This window comes from Diadema setosum, chromosome 22 (assembly GCF_964275005.1).
Source record: "Diadema setosum chromosome 22, eeDiaSeto1, whole genome shotgun sequence".
In the NCBI taxonomy this organism is placed as follows: Eukaryota; Metazoa; Echinodermata; class Echinoidea; order Diadematoida; family Diadematidae; genus Diadema; species Diadema setosum.
Genome location: NC_092706.1, coordinates 3,109,562 through 3,134,559, shown reverse-complemented (window position 1 = coordinate 3,134,559; position 24,998 = coordinate 3,109,562). Strand labels below are relative to the sequence as shown.

Here is a 24,998-nt window from a genome sequence, read left to right as displayed (position 1 = left end):
CATCTGCCAAATACCTCCAAAAGAGCATTAATATGTTCACAGTTTTATTTTTTTCTGTTTTGTTACAAACTTTTATTTGACACTAATGGCACTGATTTTATACACTGTGCATAGATAAGCTGTAATTGATACAATAAACCAAAGAATCATTCTCCTCTTTATTCATTCTTTGAAAAACAGCTCTGACGACATTGATTTGTTTTCCAAGATTTAAATAAATGCTGCTACTTAATGTACTGATACAATCTCAGATATTTTTTTTTAATTCTCATACACTGCAGAATCTACACTTTAAACTACAAGAGGAGAAAGTATGTCATGCTGTATGTCATGATATGTTGAAATTCCTCCTCCTCCCCCCCCCCCCCCCAGCTATTTACCTGGTTTACCCCATATTGTCATGCTTCATTTACCAGAAGATGATATAAAGTGGGAACAGTAGTAGCTGGTAGAACAAAGAAAAAACAGTGTTATCACACTCGAGTGGAAGCATGTTCATTATTCACATATCACAATGTTTTCTTCTTCTTTTTTTAAAGAGAACTTTCTATACAAGAAAATGACACACTTCAAAGTCAAGTTGCCATGGTAACAGAACCAACCTGCCACAGGTCCCTTGGTCTAAAGTAGTCTTGCATCTCCTCACGCCTCTTCCTCCTCCCCTTCCATAGCTCCTCCACAGTACTTCTTGGTAACTCCGCACTAGGCATCCATTACATACCCAAGCTCTCCAGGTACTCTGCTATTACTGCTACACCTTTGTTTACGTTTCCCTGCTGGCAACCCTCTGCACAATGGGCGATGACAATCGCTGCATGGAAAGGGGGGGGGGGGGGAGAAAAAAAAGACCAAACATCAGCTGCTGTCAGACTGGCAAAACATCAAGAATTTTAAAATGTACATTCAAAGATCTATTTCAAACACAAATAATGTTCTATGAAATTGCAAATAGAGCTTAAAAGGCAGCCCCAGTACTTACAATTCCCAACCTCACAGAAAAGATTTGAGCAACATAAAGCGAGAATACCATTTCTCCTTTCCATTTCGCAAACCTACCAAAACTGGCCATACATGCCTAATATTTGTGACATCACTGAATGGAATCAGGAAGCAAAAGCAGACTACATCCTATTGATAGTATACAGGTCAAAAGGTGTAACTGTTTTCCTTGGTGAACATTTTATTGATATTTAGCCGGTATAAATACCATATCAATGAGAAGTGGATCCAACGCTTCTCGGTGTCATTTAAAAGATCTGCTTTAAAAACATCCACAGTAACAACAATCTTTCAAATGGAGGGTAAAATTCCATCTCTCATGCACTTGCCCACCCCCTGAACAATTTGGCAAAAGTCACTGTCAGCATTTGCTTGGCCTTGCTGTTTGTATCAAATGTATTAACCCTATAAAGCCCAAGCTATTTTGACCCCTTGCAGGCCCGGGGGGGGGGGGGGGGGGGGGGGGGGGGGGGGGGGCATAACTATAAACTATATATATATATATATATATATATAACTTCTTTATTATAAGATGTATTATGTGAGTAGAGCAACTCATACTCTACATGACCCAACATTTGAAGTTTCGAAAGGTCATTCACTGAGGGCGCTATTTACCAAAATATAAAGAAGTACATAGGATATATGCTAAAATCATGTTTTTCTTCTTATTTCTTTATCCCCAGAATATATGTTTTTATTTCATATCGATCATATTCATATTTACCATTACAAAAGCAAGTCAGCCTTCACTGTTTGTCATGGTTGAAATTTCTTAAGGTGAACATGTGGGGGCATTATTCATTACAATATAAAGAAATATATGAAACAGATACAGATATTGGTATCACATTTCATATTTCCAAAAAATTGAAAATTTGAGTTTGCAGATTGATAATATGATAAATGATATTACAGGCAAAGCTTGTGTGAAGACAGCACAAAATAAAAGGGTAGTCTTTGGAAAATGCTGCAGCTTTTATTATTTCTATTATATGTGTTATTTGATGCCTACGTATGTCGTAAACAATAATGTTCAAAGAAGACCATTTCAGGGTAATTAACAACTATAATTACTTCACATTTTGGTCCTTCAGCAAATTACAGCCAAGAAAACCCCATTTCATCTATTATTACAATGTTAACTGAAATTGGAACAGAAAATCACGCAAAATCTGACGAACATGGTTATCAGTTTACGGTTGCCATGGCAACCAGCAATATTGGACATCGCTAAATCATATATCAAAATGTTCACAATTTAAGATTTTAGGAACAGCCACCAAATTTGGTTGAAATCGGGTAAAGTGTGTAGGAGTGGCAAATGAAAATATGGTAGGGGGCACAAAGTGCCCCACCCCCCCCCCCCTCGGGTTTTATAGGGTTAAGCTACAGTGATGTGCCAGGTTGTTTGATGTTCTTTCACAATCATTATTGTTTATAGACAATGGACAATGCAATGGTCTTGGCATTCAAGGTTTAGTTTGATGTGAGGATTAGGGTAAAGGGTATGTTTTAGGGTAGGTTTTATGTCCGGCTTAGCATGCAGACATTTCACGGGAGAAACTAGTAGTGAATGCCCAGCTTATGCCACGACCTCAAGCGAACGGCATAAATTGGGTAACATGACTGAATTTCTTCAATCAAAAACCAATGGGCAAACCAACAAGGATGTGCAGAATATGGTTTCACTCCTACATCCTGGCATTCTAGAACACCAGTTTAGAAATTGCAGTGTTAGTTATTAAACCATTCAATCAAAGGATAAAATGTATGTACACCTGTATTCTACAGAACAGGCCGTTGGCAGCGTTCACATAGAAGTATTCGCTATTCGCTATTCGCTATTCGCTATTCACTATTCGGGCCCCGAATACACCATCACCCGCACCGTCAACTCACCATCCCATGCAGTGAGGATTTCTTCCTCCTACATCCTAGCAAATCTTATTAACAATTTCTAAACTGCGTCAGAATGTCAGTCTACATGCTTATTTTTGCTAAAGGGCAAATCCAGACCAAAATTGTCATTATTTCATAAACGAGAGACGGAATACGCTGCAAGAAAATCGAACAAGTTCCATTCCCACTTTGCTATACTTTTCGCAGCTATTCGGTACTTTCGAATAGTGCCCTCCTATGTGAACCGGTGTGAGGAAATCCTATCGTTCGATTCAAGCTATTCGCGTGCCCTCGAAAAACAAGCCTTAATACCCGAATAGTATACTTCTATGTGAACGCAGCCTTAAGAGCACACTACAAATCACAAACTGTAAAACGAGGAATGTTCACGAGCATTTTAATATTGCAAATTTTGCGAGCGCGAAGATTTGCGAAATTAAAATGCATGTGAAAGTTCTTTTTTCTACACTATATGCACTGAATGCCAGTGGCAGTTCGTGAAAAATTTCATGCCGCAAAAAAGGCCGTCGACTTCAATTTGCGAAAAAATCGTGCCGCGAATATATCATGTTTTACAGTAGGACAATGAGCCAATTTTATGAAGACATTTGCAATGACGACAACTTGAAGGGACTGTACAGTACTGGTTGAGGTGAGGATTCATCTTGTAACATTTTGTGAGATATTCAAAAACCACTGACTCTATGAAATGTTACAGAGCATACATTTCTAAGGGGAATAAAAAGTTTATTCAACGAAAATCAGTTTTGAAATGACTGAGATATCTGAAGAAAAGGTAAAACAAACAGATCCTAATAAAAAGTTGTGGCCTGTCAATTTCATTACGATCGCTTTTTTAGATATCTCAACCATGTATGTACGTAAAGGCCAATTTTCAACAAATGAACGTTGAATCCTTCTTGAAATTATGTGCTCTTTCATATTTCATACTATGAGAGGTTTCTCATTATCTCACCAAAAAATGTTATAAACCTGAATCCTTACCTCAACCAATACTGTAGAGTGTAAAGTCTCTTTAAACTACTTGCATTGAGTAGCATTGGTAAAATATTTGACCTTACAGAAACTATGACATCTTTCTTACATTATTTTCATCCCATGTGTAAAACCTGTTCCTCCCGCATTTCTCCAAGCATCCCCAATGCTCTCAAACAAAATTCTTTTTGCAGGTTGACAGAGAATGGACAAGTTGGTACTGTCGAAAGCAGTCCAGCGGTACATGTATCCCCCTTTCCACGGTTAAAGGGGATGGCTAGTAACTGATCAGTGGAAATCAGTGGGAATGCTGGGGGATGATTGTTCAATCCTTATGGGATTCATTTAAGAGTATTAAAGAGTACATTATATATTCATTGTTGTGTGAAAATTATTTGCTTCAGAATGGTCTCATATTCAAGTAATGTGCAGTTTAATGTTTCCACGTTAGTATGCCTGTACAGTGACGGGGCGATCATTAACGGGCCTCAGAGCTACGAATGTGGTACTTTCAATGCGCTCGTGAGGCGATTGTGATACAGTGTATGCTCTAAAACCAAGGTGCTCTCGCTACGGAAGTTTGGGACATGTTCAAAACTTGGCGGCTATCCTCCGCCCTTCTAAACCGCTCAAGATACGATGGAGAAGATTTAAAGGGATCAAGCCACGATCCGATTTTTGATGATCGTAGCGGAATCGCCATCTAGTGAGATGGGGGTAATACTGTATATGGCGAATATTTCATGAGGTTTTTATTTTCGCGAATTTCGTGAGTAAGGTGCTATTCACAAAATTAAAGACACATGAAAATATTGACTCTGATCCCAATGTGAATGTGACAAACGCGTGTACACTTCTGCGTTCAGCACAGGACTCGCGAATTTAACCACTTGCGAAATAGTCGGTAATTCCCAATTTGCGAAAATTTAGACTCGCAAAATATATGGCATAGTAGTCACATAAATGGGCTCGGGTCGACCAGTGGAATGGCTGCTCCCCATATCCTCTGTGTTGGTGTTGTCCAGCCTGTTTGCATGCATCACTGGCATGCATTCGCCACTTGGTCTTGTTTCAGATGAATGGTGTACATGTAACTGATGGACAAAATGGCTAAAATTTAAAATAAAATGGTTTTTCATGCTTCCAAATGTTGTTGGACGTTTCACTTAGGGCTGGCATTTAATTGGAAAAAAAGTTTCAGAGCTCACATTTCAATGAAAAGGAAATTACAGGGAAGCAAAACAGAAGCATGGAGCTAATTTTATGAAAAAAAAATTTTTTTTTTCATTTCTTGAAATAGAAGCATAAAAATATTCAACTTCTTTTTCCATCCTTATCAATATTTAATGCTTGCAATATGAACTCCAAATTTTAGTCAACATTTTTAGATAAGGAAATGTACTTTTTGCATATTTGAGGAGGAAAACTTAAAATATGTCATTTCTTATAAGGGCAATTCCGCGGTTAGCAACGTTACATTTGAACAAATTTAGATATTTGTTTTTACCACTAAATTACCATTTATTCATTTCAAGTCAAAATTATGTCAAAAACATGTTCATCCTTCCCAGGTTTATGATACAGAAAAGAATGAACACAATCCAAGAAATATTAGAATTGCTACAGCAACTTAAAGGGCTGGTTAGTAACGTTACGAAAAAAGGACATGACAAAAAAATCAATGTCTTGTAACAAAAAGTGTGCAAAAATTCAAGTTACTTCAAACAAAGTGTTGCATTAATTTCAATTATTGCATCATGACAAATGTTCATGCAAATTTTTTTAGCAGTTCGACCGATAATTTTTTAGCTAGACCCCCAAAAGCATGGTTAGTAACGTTACGGTTAGTGACGTTACATTTGTCCGGAGTAATTACGCAGGTCATTTCACCCTTTTGTAATTGACAAAATGTCACATGACTTCTGGAGTATTTAAATGTATTCATCTTTTACCCTTTAGCAAAACTTTTAGGAAAAAATTTCAAAGGAACCCACTGTAATTTGCATTTAAGTGAATTTCAGCGTCCCCAGTCCCACATGTACATTTTAAATGATGGTTTTAGATCTCGCAAAATCAATAAATACGAAAAATAAAATCTACTGAATTTGAAAGACCCTAATGATTGGTGAACATCCATGGCATTAGTTGATACCTAGATCAAAGGGTAAGATAAAGAGGCACATTTCTTTTATCCATGTCATGTCCACTTAACTGCGGAATTGCCCATAAAATGACTGTTTCTTTTTTAAATATCTTTACTAAAAATGAGAGAATATGAATCAGTAATGGTGTATACAAAACATGCTTAGCAAGTAACACAATAATATAGGTATTACCAGATTTCAGTCATTTTAACTTGTGATATTTTTCTGACTCAGTGTTTCGGACATGACTGAACAAAAGGCCATTGTTTTTTATGTGACACAGTAGTTAACATACAATCTAAGTGAAATAACAAAATCAATTTCATTGGAATTTAAATCTTAATGATGGCCAAGCCATAAATAATGCAAAATGACCATGTTGAAATGCATTCAAAATATTAATAGTATACATGCAGGACATTTGCTTTGGATGTACAGTTGTATACTATACTGATTCTGCCATGAACAAACTTGAAACAAGTCATCAATATACTGACTCATCATATTAACTTGAATAGCTCAATCACTTCTGGTTCTCGAGAAAATTTTTAAAGATTCCATACTTGGGGGTGGGTTGCCCCACCACCCCCCCCCCCCCCCCCCCCCCCCAGGTGGGACATGGTGCCCATTTGATGGAAATAAGATTTATTCCCCTTAGGGATACTACAAATGTACCTGCCAAGTTTGGTAAAAATTCATCATGGGGTTTTCAAGAAAAAGAGGGAAATTTACAATTTAGGCGCCAATTTAGGCCCCCTGGGGCCCCCAGGTGGGGCATGGTGCCCACTTGATGGGAATGAGATTTGATCCCCCTAGGGATGCTACCTGCGTAGTTTGGTCAAAATTCACTATGGCATTTTCAAGAAAAAGTACAATTTGGGCCCCACCCCACCTCCTCCCCTGGATCCCAAGGGGCGCACACCTGATCCCGCCATGAACAAACTTGAAACTACAGTCATCAATGTACCAACTCATAGCATTAACTTAGCTCTATCACTTCTGGTTCTAGAGAAGAAGATTTTTTAAGATTCCTATAGCTTGGGGGGGGGGGGGTTGGGCCCCTCTGGGGACCCCCCAAGGTGGAGCATGGTGCCTATTTGAGCAAATTGAGATCCTATCCCCCTAGCGATGCTACCTGTAAAATCCTCAAAAATTGGGTAGTATTTTTTATTTTCTGCTCATATCTGAAATTTCCAAAGAAATGTAAGGGTGGATTACCAATACATCAATTCTGTGAATGCCTACAAAGGCCAATACATTTGAATTTTTGTGGACCTTTAAGACTTCGAGCTAGCGTGAAAGTTTAGGAACATGGCATGAATGCATGTGTTTGGTGACCAGGAGATCAATAAAACACCCATCCCCTCCTTACCTACAACAATGGGGAAAATGGTCATGAAAGCATTTTTGTCTACATTATGCAGCTGTCATTTGTATGACGCACCTCTTGACCCCCGGGAAAGGTGCGTCGTGGTCGCGTCAAGTACCACCAATTTGATGACGCGTGGTACCGTCACGGGAGCAAAATGTCCGTCACAACTTGACCCATTGTGTGCGTCATAGTCGGTCATTTAACCAGAGTGTGTCAAAAGGTTCGTTAATAGGACCGTCATGTAATTTTGCGAGGCTTCTTGCATGGTATCCCTCCGTAACAGAATAAAACAAACTCGCGATCGCGAGCCGGCCGAATTCACCGGCTCCTGAAAACGCGAAAATGACACAATTTTCATTCAGTTTTATTATAACACACTGATACTCACTTCATTCTCGTATGTCTTCTTTTTCTATCTGATGTCAGACTAAAGGTCTTTTCAGAAAGTTTGAGCACAAATTTGCTCCAAAACCACACTACCAAACACGATTTGTGATTAAAATCATCACATACAGCCCGCGGCATCGCGAAGCTCGCTATCCTTCAATCGCATTCACTGTGGTGTAGCATCGACCGTCGACCGTGGAATCTGCAGCAAAACCACGTGCGTGATGTGGACCATGTGGTACACGTATACAGTATACAGGCGTACATACAGAAGACGAGGCATGACAGAGGCCAGGCCGCAAAACACATACAAACGATTATGAAACTACTGAGAGTCTATTAAAACATATATTAACTTAAAATAGTAAATTCTATTTAAACACTAGCCATATAAACCATGTACCTAACTTGGGGTTTAATAAGGTTTAAATAGGCAGGGGCTTCAATCAAGCTGTTTTCGAATCGGGGAAGGGGAGGCGGGAGGGTTAATACGGAAAAAATTACTGTGGCCAGGCCGTAGTTTCGCAAAACTAGATAGTTCGAGGACATGCCATAGCAATGTGTATATCAAAACACGGGTTTCTATGGGATGTCCATGAACTATAGGGAACGGTTTTGAGAAATTCGAAGTCATTCGAAGTTGAAGTGGTTTTTTCCTACGCATTTTTATTTATTTATTTATTTATTTTTTGTTCATATCTCAAAAATTCCATTTCTTAATTTTTTCAACTGGTATTTGGGAGTCTTGTTATGTATTAAAATGTTGATAGAAATTTCTGAATATATTCAGAAAGTACGCCTATAGGCGCCTACTGTTTGGATAAACGGTAAACATGCAGTCTACGTTCGATACGAAGAAATCATTACATCTTTCACAAGGAAAAACATACAAAACAAACAAAAAACACCTAAGAACGAATGTTGATAGCCAAAACTTTGATAAAGTAATAAGCAGTTATGATGAGCGTGAACTGAAATTAATTGTCATGATTTTGCTGTCTAACCAGGTGATGACTGCATCTCATTGAACCTACTCGTACTGAATTTCTCTGTGCTTTTAAGTATTTCTGTGATTGTTTTTTTAATTAACTGATTAATCGATCTTTTTTTATTGTTCAGGGAACATAAGATATTCGATCAAGTACACTATATTCGACTGTTTGATGTTTCCTACTATGCGCCAAAAGAAAGGCTATAGAATCACGATATCTTTGCAATGATTCCTTTAATTCAACTAATGAGCTGGTTCTTCGATCGATATTTCCAGGATATTTACACGCTGTTTATTCCAGTGCGCGCATTCTTTCGTCTGGCACGCACCTGGGTGTGGCACCTGCTTTGTGGAAATTTCCACAAGGGGAGAGGAATGGGGTGTCAAGTTTCTTCGAGCCGAAGAGACTGCATAAACAATCTCTTCGCTCTAATTTGTCATTCGTGCTTTCCCCTTCTTCTTTGCTGATATTGAACATTTAGATTTAACTTTACGAAGGTTGGTAGCATGTGGTTCTATTTTGTTGTGAGGTGTATGTAATTTCTTTTTTTTTTATCATTCTTGGGAAGGAAAAGAAGAGGAAGGGGGAAAGAAGAATAAGAGGGAAAGTGAAATGAAACGAACGGCACGTACGCTCAGCATTCACAGTAAGCCGTCTTTTTACACCAGCATAGTTATCATCACCATCAGACATCACTCAGACCATTTTAGCCTTTTCCTATCAACATTAAGAAACACGCATAGTCCCTCGAGATAAACACCTAGGAAAATAAATAACAAATACAAAGTGTCAACACCTCCCAACAACACAAATATTTAGAAAAGACAACACACTAAAGCGGCTGGTATCAAACTTCGTCGCTTCAATTCGAAAAAGTATTGCAGCAAAGCGGAGAAATCGCCGTTACGAAAATAGCAGTGCGAGACACTTGAAAATTTTACGTCAAATACTTCAAAGTATAAAGGGAACGGATAAAGTGATATAAAATGGAAGAAATCGTACCAAACGAGGTGTAAGAAACGACAGTGGAGAACGGTAAGTTTAGGAGTAGGCTTATAGGCCCTAGCAAAGTTTACAGCACCGAAAGCTACGCGAAAATAAATACACATTGGAAACTCGATATTGCGACGAGATCCTTAATAGGATCAAGTCAATAAACGATACAAAACAAAGGAAATCAATTCATTTTGACCGGAAAATAGTTTGTTTTAAGTATTCTGTTATATGAGATCTCCTTTGATAGGCCTAGAAATAGATCTACATCGAGTTTCCACGATACTCGGGAAAGAAAGTTCGAACGCTTTTCACCTGCACATCTACTGCAGACTCAGTGCACATCAATACACGAACAGAAACTCACCTCTTCCTTGCAGAAAAATAATGCAATAACGTTACAAAAAACACACACAGCACTCTAAAAATCATTTCGTACTTGAGAGGCAAGGGACAAGCAGATAAAGAAGAAGAGAAAAAGAAGCAGACATTGCACAACGGAACGCTTCTACCCCAACTCAAATCGAAACAGGGTACTGTAGTGTAGTGGCAGCTGGCTACAGTGTGCAGCTAAGCTACTATACTGACGCTCCCCAGCCGCCCACACATGGGGATACAGTACCACGGCGATCGATGTAAACATCCAGGGTCCATAGGCGACAGGGATTCACGCGCGCGAAGTTCCGTTCGGTGTACACAGTTCGCAGGCAGCGAATTGCGTGAGCGCACACTTTTCTATGATCATTCAGAGCTCTGCAGCATTCCAGTCTGGTACGTACCGCGAATAACATGTGCGTCAAGGGTCAGTCATTTTCACGAAGAGGTGCGTCACCATTTTGACTGGTTAATGCGTCAATGTCTCATAGAGGTGTGTCACTTTTTGTGACGGAGGGTACGTCATGGTACCTAAAAGGTATGACGCACATTGGTACTTTGACGCACCTATCCCGGGGGTCAAGAGGTGCGTCATACAAATGACAGCTGCATTATGCATTAATACAAACATACAATACCTGTTTTGCTAGATTGCAGTGAAATAGCGCCATTTCCCTTTTTCTTTGCTAGAACTAGCTTGCCATCCTCCTCACGTAAGAACTGATATTTCAGTCCTTCGGCGTGGACTCCTCCAGACATGAATGCTGAGAAATCCTTATTCTTGAAACATCTCGCGATGTTTGCGCCCTCTTGACCTTGGAGCTGCATGAAAACAAAAAACGAGAGAAAGAATAGACTTGCATTGAAAGAAACTAATTACAGTGCTTACTCGTTAATTGGGAACCCCACTTAAGTGCAACAAAACTTGATATAATGTTATTGCCACTGCTTAATCAGAACCATGAACTGCTTTATTGAGACAAATCTGGCTAAAACACTTCCATTGTTCATCATGAATGTTTAAAAATAATACAGTAAATCCATAGAAATAATTGCAAGGATTTCATTTCTTTACCAGAAGGATTATTTTCTAACCAATTCCCAATAGATTATGCCGACTGCAATCTTAACATAGCGCAGAGGCGGTCATCTTATCGAGTGTGGTCAGGTTCTACTCATGCTCTTACACTGTACCACCCCTTCAATGCGATACGGAGAGTCACCTTCCCCGCGGGCAGCAGCTCATACTCTCCCTGTTCGTGCATAGTATGCATGCAGTATGCGTGTGTTTGCGGGTGACAGCATTTATAAGGGGGCATGAATATGAGTTTGTATGATCGTCGCAATCAGTGTCGTCATAATGTGTATGTCAACATGGGAAACAGCGTGTGTGGAAATTCGCATGGCTGCCTTTAGTCCAAATCTATGCAATAATAGGGAAGGCATTGTGACTTAACAAAGGGTTAGAGGGTTAAAGCTCATGTGTGTTATGAATATATGCTCATTTGAAGGTGTTTATACCAATTTTTAGAATAATGTCAAGATCAAATGACATGTGTATGACTTTTGATACTATTTGAACCTCAAATGGAACAAAAGGGGAAAATGATTTGCAATTATCAGCTACAACTCACAAAATACAATTCAAAGTCAGTGCAAACACCTTATACTTATTAGAAATTTGAATGATTATTGATTTTATGTTTTTCAGCTGTATTTTCAAGGTCATTGTCATGTTAGACAAAACAATTAGTACCAGATCCTTTAAATACTCATTGCAGACTACCAATACTGCAAATATAAACATGATCAGGCATTCTGTCCGAGAGGAAATCAATTTTGAAATATGGTGTTAAATTTTTAAAAACAAAAAAAGTAAAATGTTTTCTCTCCTCTCGCATTCCCTCCTTCTCTCTCTCTCTTCTTTCCCTTTCTCCTTCTTTCTGGCTCTCCTTTGATGATTGCCATCTCCAGCTGACTTCCTAAAATTTGCCTGTAGAGGTAAACATTCTCGATGATATTATTAAAGATAAATAAAAAATTTTTGACGCAACAAAGTTGATGGGTCCGGGTCTCGAACTCACTATCATGAGATTCCGAGCCCAATGTGCGAACGATTATGCATTGAGTAATTTTCAAGGTTGAAGAAAGAGTGTAATTACAGTACAAAATAGATTCTTTTTTTTTTTTTTTTTTTTTTTTTTGCATTTAAACCTGGCCTTTGACCCTAACCTTTAACCTTCTGGCTGGATATTTCCCAGAGAATCTCCATTAGGTAATACATGTATATATAGTTTTAAAACTAATAATGCAAGCATTGCATATTATATACTAGTACATGTATATGAGGGAAATAGTAAAATTTTGAGGAGTTGACCTTGATCTTTGACCCCCCTGACTATTGACCCATGACCCCTAAATTCCCTAGATAATCCCTGCCAGTCAGTACATGCGTATGTACCAAGTTCCATGAAGGGTGAACCATTAGCGAGAAAAGTGATTATAACATTTTCACCTAACCTTTGACCTTTTGACCTTTGACCTTATAGCATGAAACTCTCTCTAGAGAATCTTTACGCAGGAGTACATGTTTACGCAAAGTTTCAAGAAAATAAATTTGGGCATTGCATTTAGGGGAAATAACATTTTTAGCATTTGACCTTGACCTTTTGACCTTTGACCTCATAACAATGTCACTAAAATCTACTCAACTAATTGTCCCATCATACATCATCCTTGGACCAAGTTTGGTGAAAGCTGCTTCATCCAGTTTTGAGTTATCACGTAAACAGATAAATTTTAGGATTTGACCTTGATCTTTGACCTTTGAGCTCTGTCTGATTTCACTAAAAAACTAATCAAGTAATTGTCCCATCATACATCATCCTCGGACAAAGTTTGATGAAATTTGCTCCATCCAGTCTTGAGTTATCGCGTAAACGGATACAATTTCATGACATTACAAAAAGTCTACACACGAACGGTGACAAACAGATAATGAGCTATGACGTAGATCCGTGATTTGCATACCACCTATCACAGTACGTTGAGCGTTAAAGAATAATACATATTCATGATGCAATCACGCGCCGCAAATGCTACGTTGAGCTAACGTAATAAAGAAATCTAAATAGGTCAATTCCACGGAAAGGTTGCATTTTATGAAAATCAAACTATTGAGTATAGATGATTAATGAAGCTTAATTAGATGATCTGGTATTGTTTATTCAAAGGAGCCTTTCACACCGGATATTTTGATACCTCATTTGTGAACATCGGTGAACGTGGAGTGGAGTTATGTCCGAAAAACCTTCATTTTTCATGAAAATTGCCAATTTTTTGTAGAATTTATGTATATTTCTGATACACTATTATGACCATAATACAGCTTGTGTAATTCTCAGATGGCTTATTTTCTGAATGTTCTTTGGTCATAGATTGGTTTTATGATGTTCTAGAACTTGTTCCGGCACCAGTAGATATTATTCTCTCAATCTCAAAATGTGGTAGTTGATAGCGTCCCATAAGTCACGTTTTTGTGTCCCATCAGTCACACTGGTTTTCCCTATCCTGCTACTGTACCAATGAGTATTATTCATACCACTTGGCTCAGGGTAAGCACCAACCCTTTGCTACATTCAGGAAAGAAAATATCTTTCCAGAGACTCTGTGTGTAAGAATATTTCAGAACTTACTTTCCATGTGAAAAACGGTGGTCCTCAGATGTCCCATAAGTCACGACAGCAATTTTTCGTTGCTGTACATAATGCAATGATACTTTTCTAACTACGTGTAAGTATGGTGTTTTCATAAACTGTGATATGATGGATCTAACCATGAACTGAGAAAAATGCATTTGATGCAACTATTCTCTCAAAATACTGGTTTGAAATTGCAGAAAATTTTCACTTTGTCATATAAGTCACAATGGAATTGACCAATAGTAATAAGGACGCGCGCACCTATCGTCATGTCACGAATTTGCATACGCGCTAAGTCATGATCACGTGTTGACCCGATGCGACCTCGCAAGGCCAATGACATTTAGCCAATCAGCGTAGCGTATTCAAGTGAGAAGCATGCATTTGCTTTAGTGTATGAACATATTGGTGGGTTATTCACTTGGAGCTAAACTGACATGGTTTGTGAATATTGAAAAGGTACCGATGGCTAAGTTTCACGAAATTCCTCCAAACTCAGTATGAATACACGTATTTGCTGCAACTTACTAGGCAGGTGCATTGTACAAATACAACAGGTATGGCAGTAACCCTCCCAAAATGGCCTTCAGGCTCACAGTTGGCACACTGCGCCGTCAATGTAAAATTGCGTGTTGTCGTAGAGCTGATTGCGTTTGAGTGAGAAATGACATCTAATTTTCAACTTCAAAGGTACCGATGAAAAATTTTCACAAAACTCTACTAATGAGGTATGTAGTGCAAGCTTGAAATCTAGATTTTCATAAAAACCAGGTGCATAAAGCAAAAAGACATATTCTGGGAGGTATGAGTTCGTAAATTCGAGAGTCCGTGTAAATGTCCTATATACCTGATTGTGCGCTCTGCGCGGTGAATTTAAAAACGCTCGTTTCCTATGCAGGATGTCACCGCACTTTTTGTAATGATTTGACCTTGACCTTTGACCTTTGGCCTTAGGCCGATATCACCCAAAATCTAATCAAGTAATTGCCCCATCATACTTTATACATGGACCAAGTTTGGTAAAATTCCAGTCAATATTACTCAAGTTATCACGTAAACGAATGCGGACGGACGTACGTACGGACATACTGACGGACGGACAACCCGAAAACATAATGCCTCCGGCACCACTTCGTGGCGGAGGCATAAAAATGAAGTTTCACCCCAGCACAGACTGACCTCAGACCTCTTCTAGTTTTGACTGTTTTTCAGGCAATTGAAGCATTATGTGTGTAAAATTAAAACCTACAGAAGGCTTATACATAAGTAGGTGGACAAGAGTCTTGTGTCACAGGAAATCGCATAACCTTAGGACTCAGGGGTCCGCGTCACCCTAGGACATCGGAGACCGTGTCACCCTAGGACATCGCGGTCCGCATCCCCCTAGGACACTGGGGTCTGCGTCATCCTAGGACATCGGGGTCCGATTATCCCTAGGAGTGCGGGATCAACGTTACCCTAACACTAACCCTGACCCTAACCCTAAACATAAGCTCTGTAATTTATAACCATCGAAACAAGATTTTTACATTCTGACCGTAAAACTGGACACGTACAGTACTGTATCTTGACTACTAGCATTCTTCATGTTGATTTGCATTTTGGTCATGGCTGAGTTGTCTAATTGTGGCGAGTTAAAGGGCAAGTTACCTTCAACCGTGCGACTTGCATGCAAACCCATACACAACAAAGTACGATGTCCATCCATCGCATCAGTCTTTGAACTACACATGTACATTTCACTAACAATTTAACATCAGAATTCATCATTTTTACAACTAGTGAACTACACGTACACCAGGTGCCTAATTTTGAAGGAAACAATGTGGCATTATTGCTTATACTTCACAACAAACAATTGGCCGTTAAGTACGCACAAAAGTTAGGATTAATCGCTACCAGCATAATGTTAGTCCCATCTACGTGAAATACAGCTGGTGAGTAAATTTTCATTATCATTACATTTTTATAGGTTTTTATTAATTTCTGCCACTATTTCTACCTATAGACATTAATATACATTGTAAGGCAATGTGCATTTTACAGCCATATATCATCGGTACCTCATTCGCCATGATGCTAAGGTGATATCCCATGAACCACCATGCACTGAGCAGCAAGCGAGCTTCTCTTGCTGTACATGTATGGAACGCTGTTTGACAAGTGATAAAGTCACTACAAGCCCGCCTCACTCACTGCACTTCTGTGCAGCAGACACATCAAACACTGTACGATCACGATATCGCCTGCCTTTTTTGCTCTCCGCTGCAGGATTATCAAGCTTTACATTTACAATGTTGCATTGCAGAAAAATTGCCATGATCATGGCGCAAAGTGTGAGCAAGTTGCCATGACAAAATGGGTTCAAGAATGTAGCCAATCAGAAGTGCTGAAATGAGTCACGTGTGCACTCTTGATTTTCTTACTAACATGCACGGCCGTGCAAAAAGTGTGCAACAAAAAGTCATAACAGCACAGCGTGTTATCCTATGGCAGATGACTTCTGCGAGAGCACCACAGCACCGCTGCACATGGTGTGATCGTCTGTAAAGCTGATTGAAGAGTGGCCCAGTTGTATTGAAATATGAAGTCTTATCATCTGATAGACTGATATCATACGAAAGATAGTTCTTCGACCCATTTTATAAACCAAATAATGCACAGGTTTAAGTTTGCGACGTTAGTGGAGATGCAGCGCACTCTCTGATATTCGCAATGTAGTGCAACATGCACAATTGTGAATACCCTCATGTGCGCTGCATAGACTCCACTATTAATGCACACACACCTGTGCATTATTTGTATAGTAGTCTGCAATACAATACTATGTAGATTTCCATTTTTGAACATCCTAGTTCACACTAGCTCGCCACAACAGATATGAGAATATCTTTGCCTCCTTCATCCATCCAGATCCGACCCCATAACGAATCGCGCAAACAAGCCACGCGGGCGAGGCGTGAGTGTGTGTGTGTGTGTGTCCATGTAGTGGCTGCCCGTAATCGGTAGCTATACACAATCCTGTTGCTGTAATATACACAAGTACATGCTTGGCACTTCGCACGGCATCTGGTTGAACAAGTATTAAATGGTAACTGTGTAGACGAAACACTAACAGAATGAAGAATCGGGGTAAGATTTGTTGGTTTTTTTTATTACTATTTCAAAGAATAATTTCGCAAAGGCTGCGAGTGGACATACATATATGTCCTCTGTAATAGTTAAAGCATAATTTACCATTTGCAGATGAAAGCATTAGTGCTTTAAAATAGTTCTAAAATATGAGTTAGGGAAACAACCACCGTCAAAATTTGAATCTGTACAGTCGATGTTAAGTGTTGTTAAATACACGAAATGTGAACAATAGTTATAATAAAAATGTTTCCAGACTAAACTGTATACAGTTACAGTTTATTGAGAAAAAACGTGATATCTCCTTATATTTTACGTTTTATTGCAAATATTTCATATGGTAGGATGTTTAAATGCAATAGACCTACCGGTACACATATGCATGCATCAAATGTGATATCTTGAACATTTTTGAAATCACTGCTCCCACAGGCAAACTGAACCTTTACGGTAAGTTTAATATTAGTGATCATGGTGATCCCCTGCTTTATAGCAAGTCATATAGAGCACGTTGTCACCCGGTTAAATCCGCGCGCAAAATCGCGTCGCGGTTAATTTTGCTGCACGATAAATTTTATTGGTAACGTACTGTACAACTGTATCTGACATGTTTGACGGTAACGTATGTGCCATTACTGTTCTCACACTATTATCTTCAAAAATACTGTATTAATAATTTTCTCCAAAAATTTCTGTTGTGTGATTAATTATTACCTTAAGTATTCAAAAGTATTCAAAATGTGTCAGACACCACAACTTATATTTAGCCCTTCACATCGTTCTTATGGATCTAGGCCCTAAATATCAATTTTCCTTACTTTTTGATTGAATATTAACCCCAAAATTATGCACCAGATCGTTGAATTCCAGTTCTAAAAATGCAAAAGCTCCCTTTGTGGGAGGGGGACACTCCTTCCCACACGTGCACCCTCCCCTTCTGTCCATCTCCCTAGCTACACGCAGCCGCTGTCGCGAAAGACAGCGGCTGCACCTCTATTCCTTCGCAGACGTCATTTTTCAGTGTGGTTGTGCGACTCCTTCATGAATATCTTTATTAATCGTGGAAAACTAAAATACAAGGAATTATCGTAATCTATGATAATCATTCAATAATCGGTATGCGATTTTTTGTTTAATTACGTCAAAAACTCACCGAAATCTGTGGCTGAAATCAGGTCTGTAAACGTCCTTATTGCTTCACTCCTCATCTGCATGTTATTTGAATGGCATTCACTCTCGTATACTACAACGTACAACGTAGGTAGTCGGAGAGCTAGAGGGCGCCTCTCCGACTACCTACGTTGTAGTATACGAGAGTGAATGCCATTCAAATAACACGCAGATGAGGAGTGAAGCAATAAGGACGTTTACAGACCTGATTTCAGCCACAGATTTCGGTGAGTTTTTGAAGTAATTAAACAAAAAATCGAATACCGATTATTGAATGATTATCATAGATTACGATAATTCCTTGTAGGGTAACATCCCCAGTATTCGGTCACTTAAGCTTTTTTACAATATTTTTCAAACTAAAATAATACATACATACATCATATCTACAGCAATGTATGTGAAATATATCAAATTTCTTTAATCTCAACTTTCATTTTGTTAAATATCTCACAGAATTGCACAAAATCCCGAAATATTTCACCTTGAAAATTCCCCAGTATACGGTCAGCGGCACCAGTATTCGGTCACGCGATGTGCGCGTTCAAAGTCAATGCGTGTTCAAAGCAGCTGAAAAATGCGCGCGCGCGCTACCTTGTTGGCGCAAAATTGCATCGGGGACGTTGCGGCGACTGTTGGTGACCGAATACTGGGGCCTCGGCACTTGCATTCAACCCTTGTACATTGGGACACTGTATCGGCACATACGGAAATTTTGTTTTTCTTTTGCGTTTTTGAGGATACCATTACACTCCAAGCTTGCGATAGGCGAAAAATCCCGCGAGAGAACGGCGTATTTCTCGATTTTTAGCGCTTTTTCGGCGACCCGTACTCTTAAAACTGGGCCTTATCCGCGCGCGCTTTTGGAAAGTAGCGCCGATTCTGCACTTTTGACGGTAAAATTTGGGATTTTGGATGGATTTTTGGAGGGGGCTAAGGGAGTTTCCTGTTGTGAATGAGTGTGCAAGTGTGTGAATTAATGTGATTTGCGTGTGTTGTGACAGTTGAACTTACTGGCTGGTGACTAGTGATAAGTGACCGAATACCGGGGGCTGACCGAATACTGGTGCCCTTACCCTATTTTAGTTTTCCACGATTAATAAAGATATTCATGAAGGAGTCGCACAACCACACTGAAAAATGACAACGTCTGCATGTAGTTATCCATCTCCCCAGCTGACTTAATTTTACAGCTGTAGGCCTATTCTAGATTCTAGATCTAGTATTAGCACACAGAGAATACGCAAGCAGATGGGAAAAAATTGGTGACATGACGACAGACCCCTAAATTTACCCATTCTGATTATCCTTAAATATCTCCCATCTAACTGTTAAAGTTTATATTTCTTGCTTTTTGATTAACAATTTTCCAAATAATTCCCCCCAAAAAGAGCACCAGATTGTTGAATTCAGTTCTAATGTTAAAAATGAACCAAAATATCTGGCTTCGTGTGGCGTGGGCCCAGCCCACAATCTCATCCTGTTCATCTGCTCCCCCGTTTCAGTGTTTTCCATAAATAATTTATCGAACATAATAGGCCCTACTAGAGTCCAAGTACTATAACTGTTAGGTCTAACATTAGATCTAACGTTAGAAATGTCTAGGGTTCTATTAAACTACTAAATATCAATCAAGTAGGCCTAACGTTACATTCGAATGCGCGCGCATGCGCCTTAACCGAGTTACCGTATTTTCTTCGAATAAATTTAACTAGACATATCTTTCATTGCAAAAAAGGTCCAAAAAGTTATGATCACGACCCCTCCCCCCCGAAAAAAATCCTGGATACACCCCTGAAATTATACTAGATTCTAGGGCTAACTACAATGTAAGAATAGAGTTCCCCACCTTCAATGCACATGCATGACCAGCCGTTGTCCAGGGAGCTCCACCATCTAAACCGATAATACACGCCCTGTCGGCATGTGCAGTTCCTGAGGCATCCTTCGTTTGGGCAACTAAATTATCGATGTATGAATCCCACGACATGATTTTGTATGAGATGAGGTACTCAGTTAACTTTAGGAGAACAGTCTAATACGGAAGACACAGTTATAAATTACTGTGGTAAATTGCTGTAGCAGTCCAAATATTCTTCCAAGCTAGCTGGACGAGTGCTAGTGTAGTGTAATGCTGCAGTTACTGATGGTGAACACAATTTCGACTTGCTGTCTTTGGCGGATCATGCGCACCATTCGTTCGCAGCCAAGCTAGCTGCACTGCATGGAAGATTCTGCGCGTGGTAGAAAGTCGTACCGTTATACGCATGTGTTATCGGATGGGATGGTTAGCCCGTACGTGTGCGGCGTTCGTTCAACCGCGTCCATAGGCGTCTTGTCTGTACAACTGTGTCTACGGATGGATGTAGAGCTCCAGTGCGGGCCTTGGCCGCAAGCGCCGTTTTTCTATGTCAGTGGTATGTATCAAACCCGTGTTGTTTGTCATGTTCGCGAGCGCAAGCATGCGCGCGCTCCTGCCTGTCAAACTAACTCGGCCGTCTGGAATGGACAACTCGCCAACGGAATCGTGCCTGTCATTTTTTTTTCTCAATTATTCATCCGGAAAGTGTATTTTCTCTCTTCAAATCCATCTTCTAAAATCTTATCTAATATCTGAATGTGGATGTGATTTCCTTTTCCCCACTCTTATGTATCAAAAATAATGGTTCAGCAAATCAATAAATGTCTCACAATTTACCCAATTACTAGTAATCTTTAGAGTTCCCCAAATTCACAATCGATCACATTTCTACAGTTTTCATATTGTTTTCGCTCGTTAGGAGTCTTCCCGACGTATTAAATATAACAATTGTTCCTCTCATTTCCTGAAAAGGGGAACTGAATAATCCTTGATAAATTTGCATAGTAGTAGCTGCTGATTTGCATGCTTAATTACGTGTAACTGATTGCACCACTCGTGATCGATTATTCAAAATAAATCGATAGCGTCTATATCTTCATCGCAAAAATACATTTCCAAACTATTCGCTGTAAAAACTATACAATCTTCTTTAAGTCGATCTATTGTTGACCTATTTTTTTTTTCCATATTCAGAAATTGTGAATAAATCTGTTTACAACTAATATCATTCAGTTCAATTGCCCCCCTCCAAGATTGAATTTGTGTCATTACGATGTATTTCCTCTTTCATTTTTTTTTCGACGTATCTCTTCTCAAAGCAACTTTAAGTATAGGCCTAATGAACATTTACTCAAAACATGAATAGCTGTATATATTAAAAAAGAAAATCTCGTAGGCCTGCAATTCTTCAACTTCATAACGTGTGTTGAAAATATGAGTCGAATGTAATGTGATAAGGACTCAAACTTTCGTAACGTCAGATAAGTATGTAAGACCTATAGGCCTAAACTTCATTTGAGGCAAGGTCGGCTCTATGTGATTTCCAGAGTTTCATATCAACATGAAAGAAAGAAAATAGAATGATAGAGTTGCTTTTCTGCATAATTTTTTTCATTTCCTTTTGTTTGAGGGAAATGAGTATCAGCATAAGTAACTCTGAAAGGGATATTCAATCCTAATATTCTTTGCTCGTTACGAAAACAGTAGGACTGTAGAATAAGAGAAGTAAATCAGTGAAAAGCTGGGGAAGGGGAAATTGGACACACACACGCACGCACGCACGCGCACACACACACACACACACACACACACACACTCAAACACACACACACGTTATTTTGAATGTTTAAATCTGATGATGACAAACTGGCAACAAGTGTAGGTGTTGCCCAGCTCTGTTTCAGTTCGCAGGCCCGTACACAAAATTCTTTTTTTTTTTCCCTCCCGACAAAGATTTTCTTCAGACTTGTTCTTGGCGTGTACGTTTCTACATGTCTTTCTAGGCGGATGGATTCTGCATGCGCTCAAATATTTGACTATGTGAAAATGTTGTGTGCTAAACATCGAAGAGCTTCTCAATACTTTTGTCAAACATAGTTGCCATTTTTTTTTTACTTCCTAAATTTTAAGTTCATGACTTTGTGTCTGTCTCATTTTCCTCTGAAATGTCTATATAAGTTGAAAATTTTGCGCACAAATGTTTACTATTTTTAGTATCACATGAAAGCGAAAAAAAAAAACCAGCCCTCGAATGATTCGCATCAATTCAATTCAATTCAATTCAATTCAATTCAATCATAGTTTATTTCCAATCAACGAAAATCAAAACATAGTACAAAGTACAAAGTATACATGTCATGAAATAATATTGTTCAAACATTTGCAAAAGATTTATGTAGTATCCGAGATAAATTATATAACAAGATATATATATATATATATATATATATATATATATATATATATATATACAATAATTAGGAAGAACAATGCATATAATATACTTCGTGGGCGTGCGGAAAATAGATTCGTTTATGGAAAATAGTGATCCACTAAAAAGCAAATCTTGTGGGACGTGGATCGCTAGATAAATAATGAGTAAATGATATATTATTCGACAGTTATTTTTATAGCTATTGTATTTGATATAGATTATTTAAGTCATTTGTAAAGATATGTACTTATATTGAGATATGCAGGTCGGGAAAAAAAAAATAGAATATCAATGCTAGTGCCCGGACACTGTTCACTGAACCACGTGTACCGGGAAAATTATGACTGTTCTGTATTATGCCTTCAGCTGAATCACTTTAAAAGGAAGGGCTATAGAGTCCCAAAATTCAATCTGTAATGATTTCAGTACATACAACGGGAATGAAAATGATGGTACTGTTCACCTGATAAGCATATAATGCTTGTGACTGTAACTATAATTGCATCACTATTTCATATATAAACACGTGCAAATGGAAAAGTAATTTTCTATGATCACTATGTCTGGGTGCTGTTCGTTATTCTGAAGGTTCGTTAATCCAAAACACATAAATTCCCTATACCTTTATATAGAGGTTCGTTAATCCGAAAATGAAAAGGGGTTCGTTAATCTGATCATTTGTGGCGAAATTCCGAAGGTTCGTTCCATTCCGAAGATTCGTTAATCCGAAAATGAAAAAGGGTTTGTTATTCCAAAGGTTCATTAATCCGAAAATGAAATAGGGTTCGTTATTCCGAAGGTTCGTTGATCCGAAAATGAAATAGGGTCCCTAACGAATTTTCGGAGTAACGAGCTTTGTTTCATTTTCGGATTAACGAACCTTCGGATAACGAACCTTATTTCATTTTTTATTTCGTGTGGAACTTTTAAGTGCCTTTCACGGCGACGTATAGATTATATCGCCAAGTCAATTCTCAAAAAGAATAACAAAATATAATTATGTCGACATGGCATAATGGATTATCTTGCCAAATCGACTTCAAATAATATGTCGCCATACTGACATATACTTTTTGTGAAGTCGACTTGGTAAGATAATTCATGTGGTCATGTCGACATACACTTTTTGGGAAGTCGACTTATTGGCGTGATTATTATGTCGCCATCTCGACTTATTAAAGTTGATAAGTCGACATGGTAAGTTCACTATCTAATTGATCTGTCAACATAAGTTGACTTGACAAGATGAAGTATTTCGTCATGTCGTCATGTAAAAGGGCACTTAAAGGACAAGTTCACCTTCATTAATATAAGGATTGAGAGAATGTAGCAATATTAGTAGAACACATTGAAAGTTTGAGGAAAATCGGACAATCCGTTCAAAAGTTATGAATTTTTGACGTTTTTGTGCAGTCACCGCTGGATGAGAAGACTACTGCAGTGTGTGATGTCACATGCGTACAACAATATAAGGAAAATATAAAGAGAATTTCACAAAATTTCATCTTTTGAAAAAAGTACACATTCCCTTGACTCGTTACTGACATAATATGTTATGGGTAATATTATTCCCATTGCCTTTAGAAAGAGGCAAGTCAAGTGCTCTTTTATTATGCGAAAAAAAGTGAAAATATGTTGAATTTTCTTTACATTTTCTTTATACTGTTGTACTCATATGACATCACTCGGACTGTAAGACTGCCTACACCCCATCTACGGCGAGTCAACGTCAGTCTGATGAAGCCTACAGACAGTCACTGATCTCCCCTGAGATCAGTGACAGACAGTAGGCGAAAGCTAACGCAAGGTAAATAGTTTTCTTTGGTTGTGTACAAAAGAAATTTCGCCTTAATTAGAGAATCACCAATCAGATGAACCTCTTCCAAAAGCCTTAGTAGTCTCCTCATCCAGCGGTTCCAACACAAAAGTTTTAAAAATTCATAACTTTTGCATCGATTGTCCAATTTTCCTCAAACTTTCACTGATGTATTCTACTAATATTGCTGCATTCTCTTAATCCTTATGTTAATGAAGGTGAACTTGTCCTTTAAAATCTCCCGTAATTACATATTGAAAGAATAAAAAATTTCAAGCCACTTCTGTTCAGATTCCTTGACGCAGACAGGTATGCCAATTTCAACCAAAGCAGGTGATGGGGGTATGGCAGCGGACGCCCCCATTTTGTTTATTTAAAGAGGAAATCTAGTCCAAATGTAAGTTAGTTTGATAAAAAAAGGTAAAATCAACAATAAAGATTTGACTGAAATTGGATGAAAAATAAGGAAGTTATGACATTTTGAAGTTTTGCTAATTTCTGCAAAACAGTTCTTGTACAGTAGATATGAATATGCAAATGAGTGAGCTAACCATGTCATACCCTCACAAGTTTATTTTCTATTGATCGTGTACAAAAAAAAAATTATAAAAATTCAATGTTTTTGTCCTTGAAGTCTGAAACATGATGTTATTCCTAGTTGAACAAATTCAGAATAGTGCCAGGATTGGAGCCTCGGGCATAATTGCGTTTGAATGAAAAACTG

The 24,998-nt window shown here is 38.5% G+C and overlaps 1 protein-coding gene across 1 annotated transcript; it reads right to left on the bottom strand.

Moving 5' to 3' along the window:
• Positions 1–355: 355 nt before the first annotated feature.
• LOC140244997 (profilin) lies at positions 356–20,338 on the bottom strand. Its single transcript, XM_072324589.1, has 3 exons — positions 20,013–20,338; positions 10,799–10,982; positions 356–811 (listed from the first exon to the last, which is right to left on the bottom strand). The coding sequence occupies exons 1-3, from the start codon at positions 20,151–20,153 to the stop codon at positions 714–716; spliced, it is 423 nt and encodes a 140-aa protein (XP_072180690.1). The 5' UTR covers positions 20,154–20,338; the 3' UTR covers positions 356–713.
• Between the last annotated feature and the right edge of the window lie 4,660 nt (positions 20,339–24,998).

Coding starts and splice junctions, on each gene's coding strand:
- LOC140244997 (XM_072324589.1), bottom strand. CDS start 20,153: ATGTCGTGGGATTCATACATCGATAATTTAGTTGCCCAAACGAAGGAT. Junction 10,983..20,012: donor GTCATGCATGTGCATTGAAG/GTGGGGAACTCT, acceptor GTTTTCATGCAG/CTCCAAGGTCAAGAGGGCGC. Junction 812..10,798: donor ACTGCAATCTAGCAAAACAG/GTATTGTATGTT, acceptor CTTTCCATGCAG/CGATTGTCATCGCCCATTGT.